Source organism: Chanodichthys erythropterus, chromosome 14, assembly GCF_024489055.1.
Source record: "Chanodichthys erythropterus isolate Z2021 chromosome 14, ASM2448905v1, whole genome shotgun sequence".
Taxonomy (NCBI): Eukaryota; Metazoa; Chordata; class Actinopteri; order Cypriniformes; family Xenocyprididae; genus Chanodichthys; species Chanodichthys erythropterus.
Genome location: NC_090234.1, coordinates 33,399,384 through 33,411,526, shown reverse-complemented (window position 1 = coordinate 33,411,526; position 12,143 = coordinate 33,399,384). Strand labels below are relative to the sequence as shown.

The window sequence follows — 12,143 nt, the reverse complement described above, 5'->3', positions numbered from 1 at the left end:
TTCCTTTCCTCAGTAGGACATGGCATTTTGATATACCCTTTCAACACCTGTCCACATATCAGTTGTTGTGCTGTTGTCGAATCATGTTATCCACACATACACATGTGCCCAACACTTGTTATTAGTGTGGGAATAAAAAGTTTTTTTCACACTAATAAATGTCAAGAAAGAAAGAAAGAAAGAAAGAAAGAAAGAAAGAAAGAAAGAAAGAAAGAAAGAAAGAAAGAAAGAAAGAAAGAAAGAAGCATCCAATCTCTGCATAAACTTTATTTCATACTGAAGTGATCTGGTACTCTGAACTTCAAAGCAAAAGTTTACAAGAAAAACAAACAATAAGGAAATATAATGAGATGTTATTTAGATAAACATAGTACATATTGAAGCATGTCATGGAGTTAGCTATTGTACACTCCTACACGTGACAAGACAGAAGCAATAAAAGGGTCGTAAATGTCTTTTATAAGAAGCGCTGATTTGATCTCACAGCACTGAGAGAAACACAGGTGAAGAGTCAATACAGAGCAGCACCAGAGCAAACACCAGACCGGTGAGAATAACCACCTTCTGTACGTATTTAAGAATAACATTCCTTGTTTGTTTTTTTCTTTCTTTCTTTTGTTTGAAAATAATTGTTTGATTTTCTTTCAAATTAAGGGTGTTAATCTGTAATTTTATCCTGATCTAACCCTCAAATGTGGTTAGTGTAACTTATGTATTTTGGTTGATTAAATGATGTTTACTTAAAGGTACACTATAAGTAACTTTTTGTTAAAAATGAACAAAATTTAAATAATCAGTCAATGTCAATCCTTCTTGCAAAACATTTTTTTTAATTTATTGTGGTAAGCCTATTATAAGTGTTCATATTTTAGACCTAAAGTGGGATGGTTTTTGATGGATCCGGAATGGTCAATATTCATATTCATGCACTTTTATTAATATTTATTTTTAATCATTTATGGCTTATGATTTATAAGTTTTACTTTTGCTTTCATATATTTATTTACTCATACTTTATAGATTAATTCTTATCATATTTTCAAGTATTTACTTGTTATTGTACCCTTATGGTTATTTTTATTTTATATTTAAGAGTATGACATCTATGTTCAATTGTTCTTCCGGTGTGACAGGTCATGCTGACACGTTTGTGGTTAGATATTGGACGCCTGCCAAGTATTGCAGAAGTGGTGTTTTTCAAAATTATTGCTCATTTGAATCTGATCAAAATATGTCTGCTGACATTTGCAAAATTCCCTAGGGGATAAAACAACTATTTTTGACACTGGACCAGTAGATGACGTAATGGGTGAAACATCAATTTGTGTGGGATGTAAATTTCCCTATATGTTCATGGTATAAAGCTGACCAAGTCATTGATAATTCAGCTTTTTCCCTCCTTTGCTCTCCTTGGCTTCTACTTCTTGTCTTTTATCTACAAATGTCTTAATTATTGCTCTTTTTGATCTTCATCTATTAGATACAATACTCTGGATTTATTACTCTAAATTTATTATTAACTATTGACTGATACTTTATGATGGTTATTTTACCTTTTGGTTTTATTAAGTATTTTCATTATCGATTAAAGTTTGCGTGTGAGACAATTAAATTTAATTGTAATTAATAAATAATTTTTCATCAACTTTATCTACTGCCTGGATCTCATTTTCACAAATTTTTGCATCAGTTTTCATGGGAAATGAGGTAGGCTATCTCATCAAATCTGTAAATGGAGAAAAGTTGCTCCGCATGTATGGTGTTAGTTGTCACAACAAGCGGGAAAGGTTGACATGGAGCACGTTAAATCGAACCTCCAGGGAATCAAACGCCAACAGAGGACAGTGTCCTGGCAAAAATAAAACATGACAGTGCTCATAATAAAACGAGAATCAACAGAGATGGCGATAACTAAGGATTTATAAACGTTGTAAGGAGATGGCGTTTTTATTACTCAACGGGTGAGTAAGCTATTTTATTGAACAGATAAACTGCCATATGTAGCTCTCTAACAGAGTTCACTGATATGAGCATTATCTGTGAAGGGTCATTTCATTATAGGTTGTTGTAGTAGAGCTGTGCTGAAATTTATTTTCAAGGAAGTGCCATCTCTATTAATGGGTATAGCTATAGTAACGTCTTCAGCTGCTTGAGATCCTTTCCATCTAAACTTGCTAAACTTAGCCTATTAGTGAATGATTTATGAGTAGGCTAGTCTCTTTTTATGCAGCCTTCACGTGTTCTCGGAATGATCGTAAATAAAAGTTTCCTAGGTAAAAATTGCTCATGAACGCCTTCCCGTTTCAAAACTTGAATGCGATGAGCTCATAATCACGACTTCCGAAGTCAGAAATTGTCAAATTTCCGATAGCACATCAAGGCAATATTAGTTATTCATGCAGTTTTGTTTTTTTCACCGCTAGAGGGCAAAAAGTTATATGGGGTACCTTTAATTAAATCAGATCATTTAAATAACTTTTTCTCTCAGTGTAGTACATTCCTATGAAATGAATAACCAAATAATTTCATCAGTTCTAGTCTTGTGATTTAAAACTTCATTAAGTGAAAACTAAACCAATTGATTGGTTTATATTGGTTTAATATTAATTCATCTTTTTTTGCAGAAAGCAACTCTTTGGAGATTTTTGGCAAGATGAAAACATTTCTTTTGCTGGTTCTCACCTTAACAGGTATGATCTGTGCTCTAGTTACACATTAACAGTTAATATTAATTGTTCTAGTTTAATAATTAACAGCTTGTCTTATTTTCTATACTCTTGGCCATTTAGTGCAGCATTCTGTAGGCTAAACACTGATCAGTGTTTAATTTTTTATCGGCTTATTTATTTAAAATGTTGCTCTTTTGGCAGTGGATTGGTGCCATAGTGCACCCATATATAAACTTTTTCTCAGAGCTTGGAAGGTGTACTAACTTTGAACTCTAAAAATACTGCTTATTTGTAATTATGCATCTTCAAGCTTAGAATATCTAACAAGCTAAATGTTAAATAAATCTTAAAAGTGGTGAATAATTATATTTAATTGCTAGATTAATTAACATTATAAGTTTCTGATCACAACTCTCTAGCTTCTGCCAGTCCACCATTTCAGGAGGAAAAGCTGCCATTTAGAGATCAGCCTTTTGATCACGTGGTGAAGGTGGATGTTTTACCAGTGCTTAAAAAAGAACCAATAGTACAGAACACAAAAGAAGAACAAGGTCCTCTGATGCAGGATGAACCTGTTGCAGATGTGGTGGAGCCTGATTCAGAGACAACAGAGGAACACAAAGTAAGTGAAAAGACATCAGAGATGGTGGAGGAACCTGTGTTAAAGGCAGATAATCTGACACCAGAGACAAAACTACAGCCAGAAACAGATGCCATTGAGATGAACACAAACAACGTACCTGTGCAGGAACCTGTGCTAGAGGCAGATGATCTGACACCAGAGACAGAACTAGAGCCTGAGCTGGAAATATCTGTGGAGGAACCTGTGCTAGAGGCAGATTATCTGACTGAAGAAACACCAGAGACAGAACTAGAGCCTGAGCTTGAAATAGATGCCATTCAGAAGAACAGAAACGACGCACCTGCAGAGGAACCTGTGCTAGAGGCAGATTACCAGACACCAGAGACAGAACTAGAGCCTGAGCCGGAAATAGATGTCATTGAAATGAACGCAAGCAATGTACCTGTGGAGGAACCTGTGCTAGAGGCAGATTATCTGACTGAAGAGACACCAGAGACAGAGCTAGAAACTGAACTGGAAATAGATGCCATTGAGATGAACACAAACAACGAACCTGTGGAAGAACCTGTGCTAGCGGCAGATTATCTGACTGAAGAGACACCAGAGATAGAGCTAGAACCTGAGCCAGAAATGGTTGCCATTGAGATGAACACAAACAACGTACCTGTGGAGGAACCTGTAGTAGAGATGGAGTCTGTAGATGAGATGGTGGTGGAATCTGAAAAAGAAGAACATTTATTAAAGGAGCCTACACTTGAGGGTGACTATATTGTGGCTGAAGATCTGGAAGAAGTAATGGAACCTGGGAGGGAACGAAGAATGGCATTAAAGACTGGTAAGCCATGATGATTTTAACAGGTCTGATAAAAACATACTTTTTTTTGTTCACAGTCACTGTTGACAGCTGCATTTACTGAGCTGATATAAAGTGTTGTATAAACTTGGAGGCTATGGAATGATGATTGTAATGTGTGATATGTCCACAGGGAGGTGGACTTGTAGAGGAGTTGTCCTACAGGGCAAATGTTACCAGTTCTTCAGAAGAACCCTTAATGCCGATGCAGCTGAGGTAATAATGAATTCATGTCATTTGATTTATTCACATATTTAGTGTAATATGCTTCTGGCAGTCAAATGAAATGTAAATCAAAAGAACTTTTAGTACAAAGTAACATTTCTGGCTTGATAGGTTCAAATGAAACATATCCTGGTTAATGAGTTAGTTCGATACAAATAAAACATCTATATTGAATTACAAGATAGATTATTTTATCTAGAAATCATTATGAAATATGTAATAATAGAACTTGATTTCTGTTTTTTATTTCCACTTTATAATCTCCTTAGTTACAATGTCAAGAAATCTGCCCTAATGGCCACCTGGCCTCAGTGACAAGCAACTACATTCGTGAAGAAATTGGAAAACTAATGGACCAGTATGGCGTCCGCACTATAACATGGCTCGGAGGACGGAGAGTTATTGGTGTATGTTTATTTGCTTTGCAGCATTTCACTTTTTCACATGATTTGATATTTTCTCCTACATATCTGTTCCACTAGTAAGTAGCTTTCCTGTTTTGACAGACGAATAATTTCAGATGGTTGGATGGAGCGCCGTGGAGCTATAATAACTGGGGTGTTGGACAGCCCAGTAATGATGGTGGGATAGAGAATTGTGTAGAGATACTGAGTAAGTGTGGCTGCTGAACAACTAAATTCAAAAATGTGTAGCACTCGTCACAGAGATAATCCAAGGGTTTAATTTATATCTCGTACTTCTCTTATAGAGATGCTTTCCTCTTTTTATGATCTGTTTTATTAGTTTAACAAAGCTTTCTCTAATTTCAGGTAACCTGCGATTCAATGATATGCCATGCCGTGATATCAGACCATTCATCTGTTCCTGCCCACTTTAGACAGCCAGGAGGTTAACCTAACCTGCTATACAGTGACTTTTATGAAGAACATGTAAACAATAAGAATTATTATTGTAATTTTTAAAAAGTAATTTATAAGGGTTATTCCATAATCAACCTGTTTTGTTAAATTTGCCACTAAACTAAACATACATTTTATACTCCACAACTGATCTATTGAATACTTGTTTAATTTAATTTACTTGCTAAAATCATCCTGTGGAACACTTGTTGTATTTCATGTTTTATGTAAAACTGCATTAAATAAGTGACTTTTATTATGGTCTTCTATTATATTTTTTATTACTGTATCTACGCCTGTAATTTTCATGCCAATAGTTGACTCATTTAGCTGTTAACTGAAAGGACACTCAATGCTAAATCCTCACAGAGCTTTTCGCTAAAGCTTCACAGAGGCTTTAGCCAGGCGCTGGTACGCTAATAGCTCTCATCACCATGAGCCTACCATGCAGGCTGTTTTCCATCTCATCATCTGTCCAGGAATGCCAGGATTCCTATGTTTCTATGCATCATCTATGGGATAAAGAGAGAGTCACTTCGTCTGACAGACGCATATGTTGTGAAGTCAGTGGTGGAGCCTGGGCTGGGACAGTCATAATGTTAAAAATATGAAAACTTTAGTGCATGAAGTTCTAAAGGTAAAGTGTAATTTCTGTGTCACTAGCATTACCAAACATACTTGCAAAATATATATATTTTTTTGTTTCATGTTTCATACACACACACACACACATACACATATTTGGTTTACGGGGACTCTCCATAGACGTACAAACAGTATATTCTATCCCCCTACACTATCCCTACCCCTAAACCTACCCATCACAGAAAACATTCTGCATGTTTTGAATTTCAAAATAACACGGTTTAGTATATTTTTTAAGCCATTTGGTTTACAAGGACACTGGAAGTGTCACTCACACACACTCACACAGAGTAGTGAGCAAACGTGATGTCTGGCCTAGAAAAAATGACATCTTCACACTTTATTTAAATATCATTAAAAATGTGTTAAAGATTTATGTTGCATTGTTGCAAAGACTAAAGAATAACACAAGACGTGTCACTCGTATTGTTTTGAATGGAAGAAAGTGTAACGCGCAATATGGCGGAATAAGTCCCGCCTTCTAAATAAGAGCCAATGGCTGACTGGTAAAGTCATCGCGTCACTGCAGCAGAATTTAGAAGCACCGGTTTCTATAGAAACAGTCAGACGCGCGCCTCTGAAACATGGCAGAAGAGACGCGCATTTAGGTCCGCGCATGCGCATTAGCTTGATCCAGCCTAAAAAATACGTTTTTTGTCATGATTCGAGCGTTTGGATTAAACATTTATAAGACAGCTGTTGTCAGATTTCATTGGTGATTTCAAATATGAAATGTAATCGTAAGGTTGGGGAACAGTTTTGGGGAATTTGATATTTCCCCCTTCAAAGAGATAGGGCATGATGCCCAGGATGCCCGAGAGGCGTTTCAAAGATGGTCGCCGAGTGAAATGACTTATCTTAAAGGGAATTTGATTGTTGTGCTTGAAGTCAATTGGATTATAGGTGATAAAGCAATGAAACGTCAAATTGTGCGGACAAAATTTTTGGCCAGGCTGTCATACAAAAAAATATGAACACATGTAAAAACAAGAGAATGAGAGAGAATCACCTAATTTTTGATGGTTTGATTTAACTTGAAGGGTCATTAATACAAAGACATCATTGGTTACTACTGTATATGGGTGTGTATGTGTGTATTTACATGTTTTTCAGAAACCAAACGATAAATGCCTTCTATGAGAAATTTTAACAAATTCCAACTAGAAAATTACACACATCACCTTTAAAAATGAACTTTAGCACAGTTATGCTTAAGAGGTTACTGAGGTTACTTCCAAGTGTTTGGTTTTAATGGCCTGCTGGATGCTGAGGATTAGGTGCTGAGAGAATCTACTAGAATCTTTAAAGCCAAAGATTTTCTAGAATGGTTCATATGGATATTATTATCAGAATATCTAAAGATTAACGCCCTCTCTCTCACTTTGTCCAACACACACTCTGGGATATGGGGTTAAGGCTTACTTTGGCATGCACAATACATTGTTCTTCATGGCTGAGTCAGTTTTCCATTTTACCTCAGCAGCTGTGTTTTCGCTACTGGGTGTCAGCGAAGGATTTGCAGTGACTAAAGCAAAACCACTCCAGTCATTTCAGTCAGAAATTAATACTTGTCATATCCCTTGCCGCTTTGCTACTTATAGCCAAATATGTGCAAGCTCTAGAGAAAAGTTGTTTCATAACCAAAAAGTACCTTGCACTAATGATGAGAAAGCTATCTATCTTTAAACAAATAAAGTTTTTGTATTTGCTTCAGGTGGTACAGATGGTGGTACAGGTTGTACAGATGTTTCAACCCTGAAACCAAGGGCGTAGATTTGGTTTCAACATTGGGGGGGTTGAACGTTGGTATGCTGTCTGTTTTTTTTTTATTTTTTTATAATAATCTGTTTTGTGTGTAACGTTTATTGGATAATTTATTTTCTATCTATCTATCTATCTATCTATCTATCTATCTATCTATCTATCTATCTATCTATCTATCTATCTATCTATCTATCTATCATAACTTTATGAAATTATGTATAATCATTCATCAAATTCTAACATAACTGTAATTCTAAAAAGAAAGAAATTATGTTAAATATTAACACAGCCAGTAGGTGGCAGCGATTCGTTTTTTTTTTTTTGAGTCAGTCACTTAAATCGTTCATTCAGCCAATTCGTTCAAAAGTCAGATTAATTTAGGAAGAAAACAAACACCGATGTGAATACTTTTGTCATTGATAAATACAGACACTATTAAAACATGAACTAACAAAACAGACGGCTGTTTTGGTGGTTGCAGTTACACTGTTAGCTATGGCTGAATTGCAATGGACTAGCTAGCTAAAATATATGTGGAGTGTACCTAGCTATTACAATATTCTCATACCTCCTTCTCAGTACATGCTTTATTCTTTTTAACGTCTCTCTTTGACCAGCAGTTTAATATAGTCGGCTGGGAAGCAGTTCTCTTCATTTTTTGAGCTACCCGTACTCTCTCATTCAAACAGTAGAGCGCCATTCGCGTTGTTTTGGTGAAAGTGCGACACGCATTGGTTGGACGTTACCAATCGGTTCAATGGAGGGGGAGGTATTTTTTTCTCTAATTTATTATGACGAACTCATATTTCAATAGAAACGAAATTATTGCTTCAAAATAAATTAATTCTACATATTTTTCATCTGATCTATGGTGATTTTTATGTTGAAATATTGGGGGGGTTGTAACTGAAGCATTTGAATATTGGGGCGGTTACCTCCCCCCCACAAACTACGCCCCTAACAATGCTAAGTTAACCACTTGATATTATCACTCAAACAATCGAAACATTGCTGTTTTATTTTATTTTAAATAAAGGGAATAGTTAAACTGTGTGGATTTTCCTCATTTTCATATCTTCTGTTTTGATCTTGCACTTGTTGGAGATCATTTTGATGTGTGTAGCCTTCTTTTTAACTCTTTTATTGAACATTGTGAATACTCTGTCATATTAATGTTGATGTAATTTTATAAATGGGCTTTAGGTGCACCACGAACACCCCTTACCAATAGTAAAATCCCAAGACTTTTTCTTGGCTTATTACTTTGGTATTTCAGACATCATCATGTTTTCTATGTCAGCCCAGCCTCAGGTTATTTCTGAAGTCTGATTTCATCCCAGCTATTAAAACTGACCGTTAGGTCATCCTACTCTTGCAGACATCCCTAATTTACCATCTGTGCTTTTACAGGTTATTGGACCCCAGTTTCAGTTTCCAAGTTCCCATAGGCCGCAGTATATCTGCCAGAGCCATGCACGGCGAGGAAAAGGGAGATGCCTTCTTGGATAAGATTTTCTAAGGAAACCGGCTCCCAATGAAGTCAACATGTGGACAAACACAAATACCGACAGACATCTTTTCCCCCCTCTGTCTATATCTCTGTCTGTTTTCCACAAACTCGGAAACCAATGAGAGGGATCAGTGATCCCTGAGGAGAGGATTGTTCTCAGAGCTGTGGAATTAAATGGCTTTGATGCTGCATGCAACTCTCTCTCTCCCTCTCTCTCATAACTAACTGCACATTTAACTCAGAAGCAGAGGGATGCTGCCTCTTTATAAAAGAATATTTGCCCTGAGGATGTCAACTGTCAAGTGTCAGGTCTGTTTTTGTGTTTCTAAGTGTTTGTGATAGTATTTAAGTGTGATTTCATTTCATTAGGCCTACTGTTTGTTACTGAAACTAGTTTAGCGTTAAATTTATTTCCAAAGGAATTTTGCATGTTTGGGTGCTATTCAATTCATACTCATGCATGTGGGAAGTATATGAAACACTGGATAATAGCTAGGTGTCAATGCATTTAGCTGGTAAGGATAAAGTTTTATTGAGAATTTTATTGAGAATTAAAAACGTGAATCTTCCACCATGATAGCTGTACTGAGCGTTTGGACTTCCATTATGGAGATAGAAGGGCCAGGTCTAAATGTGCAGAAAATGGGAATTGTGAAACAAGCAGACCCTGTCAAACCACCACCAAACAACACAAAGGAAGGTAAGTAGAAAATTGAGATATGGGAGCAGAATGACAGTGGGTTCCAAAAATCAGTGAATAAAAATGCACCTATTATGTAGCATATTTGCATTTTTTTTTTAATAAATATTATAGCAGTTTAGCACAACTATTAAAACATATTTGACTTTTTTTTAGATAAAAATAACAAAAATCTTGCTACCAAACAGGATTTAGATCTAATACTTGCACTCTTGACAAAACACCTAAAACTTGACTGCTCCACTTCAAAGACTTGCAACCTGATCTCATGAGAAAATGTAATGAAACTATTTTACAATTTGGTGAGTCGTATGATGGGAAGAAAAAAACAAACGAGATCACACAAACTAATACGAATTGCACTGACACATTTTTACTGGTGCTCCTTTCAGAGGATGTGGAGGGAAAAGACATGCAGAAGGAGGCACTGAACAGGCGCAATTCTTGGGAGCCCAGTTTCTTCTACTCCCTTGGCAACGAGACCTTTTTCTTCACCGGGCAGGAGATCAGCATCCGAGAATCGCTCGACTCTTTTGGCGCAGTCATCTGGCCAGGCGTAAGAACAGATATTTTTATCTTTTTATAGCCCACTGCCCGTGTTAACGCCATTTTTAACGCCTCTTTTAACCCCAGGTAAATTAGAAGCGGTGTTAGCACCACTTTTTCCCCGGGGGCAGAAACTTTTGCAGTTATAATCCAGCATTGAGCTGCCAAACTTGTTCAGTGTAAAACGATGCGGTTTTTGTGAGGTTTTGGATCGATTAGCTAACGACCACATTCAACTAAGCGCAATTACTTAGTAATCAGTTACTCAGAGTTTAGTTAATAGCCTAGTAGTTACTAGAATGTTAATATTGTGTTACTCATTTGTTCCTGTGTAGTTATTATTTAGTCATTAATTATTTACACATGTTATCGGAATGTACTGAATGAGAAACATCAGCAAGATACCCCAGAATTCTGTTTACCCGCGATTGAGAATGACACCGGGTTAACTATTTCAAGTGTGAAGCCATTTTGTTTTTGTGGCGTAGGCGTTTGTTCAGATACCACTTGTATGTATGCGTGCACACAGGCTGTGGCTCTCTGTCGGTATTTGGAGAGGAACCAGGAAAAGCTTGATTTGCTGGATAAAGCAGTGCTGGAACTTGGAGCGGGAACAGGACTGGTGTCCATAGTGGCAAGTTTACTGGGTAGGCCTAAGTATTTTTAGTTTTTGCACAATGATGTAGCGGTTGAAAGGTCAAAATTTAAATTACTTATTTGACCATTTATTTTCATTTACAAAAGTCTTATTTTTTCACATGAAGGTGCTTGGGTCACGGCCACAGATCTGCCCGATGTCTTGTCGAATCTGAACTTTAACCTTTCGCGCAACACACGGGGCCGCTGCAGGTACACGCCTCAGGTGGCGGCTCTGACCTGGGGTAAGGATGTGAAACGTAACTTCCCCAGCTCGGTCTACCATTACAACTATGTGCTGTGTGCAGACGTGGTCTATCATCACAACTTTCTGGAAGATCTACTGATCACCATGCAGTACTTCTGCAAGCCAGGAACCACCATACTGTTGGCAAATAAGGTCAGGCTCTGTGTTTTGTTCATATAACCATTCTCTTTAGCTAACATGTTAAATTTATGAGGTCTGAGGTGGTCTCTTTTGTAAGACCTGTTGGCTCTCGATGTCTTATTTCCAACAGGTGAGATTCCAATCTGACCTGCGTTTTATTGAAAACTTAAAAAATGTTTTGAACGTCACATTGCTGGAAGAGATCCCACAAGAGGAGGTAAGGATCTATCAGGCCACTGCAAGGAAGTGAGCCCAAATGAGAGAGGACAAGGAGAAGAGAGAAAACCAACATGATTTGAATAGTAAGAAATGTGTAAGACATGGGAGATTATACATGTAATAAATGAGGCCAGCAGCCTCAATATTGAATGGAAGGTGCTCCACCTGTTGGCCATCTGAGAAGTTACAATGACTGGCAATAATGCAAAAAAAACAAAACAAAAAACATTTTTATGATTTTATGTTTATTAAAACTATGAATCACTTCAGATAAAAATAATTTTTTTTTGTAGTAATGCGATCTCGTACTTGTAGTGGTCACATTGTCACAATGCAACCATTTCTCACAATTTTCAACTACTTTTATTTGATTTTTCATTGCAATCTGTTGTATTTATTTGTCAGAATTGGAAATAGGCTTCCATAGAAATTTTTTTTTTTTTTTTTGTGAATGTCTAAAAACAAACAAAAAGACTGAAGACTGTTAGTGCTGCTGTTTTGCTCCCAAATGTATTATGCAAGCCACCATTTATACTGTCATTGTT

General features: G+C 36.7%; 2 protein-coding genes across 4 annotated transcripts; both read left to right on the top strand.

Moving 5' to 3' along the window:
• Positions 1-472: 472 nt before the first annotated feature.
• Positions 473-5,459, top strand: si:ch211-160b11.4 (magnetosome-associated protein MamJ). 3 transcript variants are annotated; one of them, XM_067410634.1, is made up of 7 exons: positions 473-547; positions 2,625-2,690; positions 3,089-4,087; positions 4,239-4,321; positions 4,600-4,737; positions 4,837-4,942; positions 5,101-5,458. In XM_067410634.1, the coding sequence occupies exons 2-7, from the start codon at positions 2,654-2,656 to the stop codon at positions 5,166-5,168; spliced, it is 1,431 nt and encodes a 476-aa protein (XP_067266735.1). In that variant the 5' UTR covers positions 473-547; positions 2,625-2,653; the 3' UTR covers positions 5,169-5,458. The 3 variants fall into 3 exon arrangements, 2 of the variants coding, with proteins under 2 accessions (XP_067266735.1, XP_067266734.1); XR_010897200.1 differs by having other exon boundaries at positions 474-566; positions 4,851-4,942; positions 5,101-5,459; XM_067410633.1 differs by having other exon boundaries at positions 474-566; positions 5,101-5,457.
• A 3,773-nt stretch (positions 5,460-9,232) lies between these two features.
• On the top strand, positions 9,233-12,116 carry mettl21cb (methyltransferase 21C, AARS1 lysine b). The gene is made up of 6 exons (XM_067410386.1): positions 9,233-9,418; positions 9,690-9,809; positions 10,202-10,365; positions 10,885-11,002; positions 11,120-11,391; positions 11,510-12,116. Exons 2-6 carry the CDS (start codon positions 9,716-9,718, stop codon positions 11,627-11,629), a joined length of 768 nt encoding a protein of 255 aa, XP_067266487.1. The 5' UTR covers positions 9,233-9,418; positions 9,690-9,715; the 3' UTR covers positions 11,630-12,116.
• The last annotated feature ends 27 nt before the right edge of the window (positions 12,117-12,143 follow it).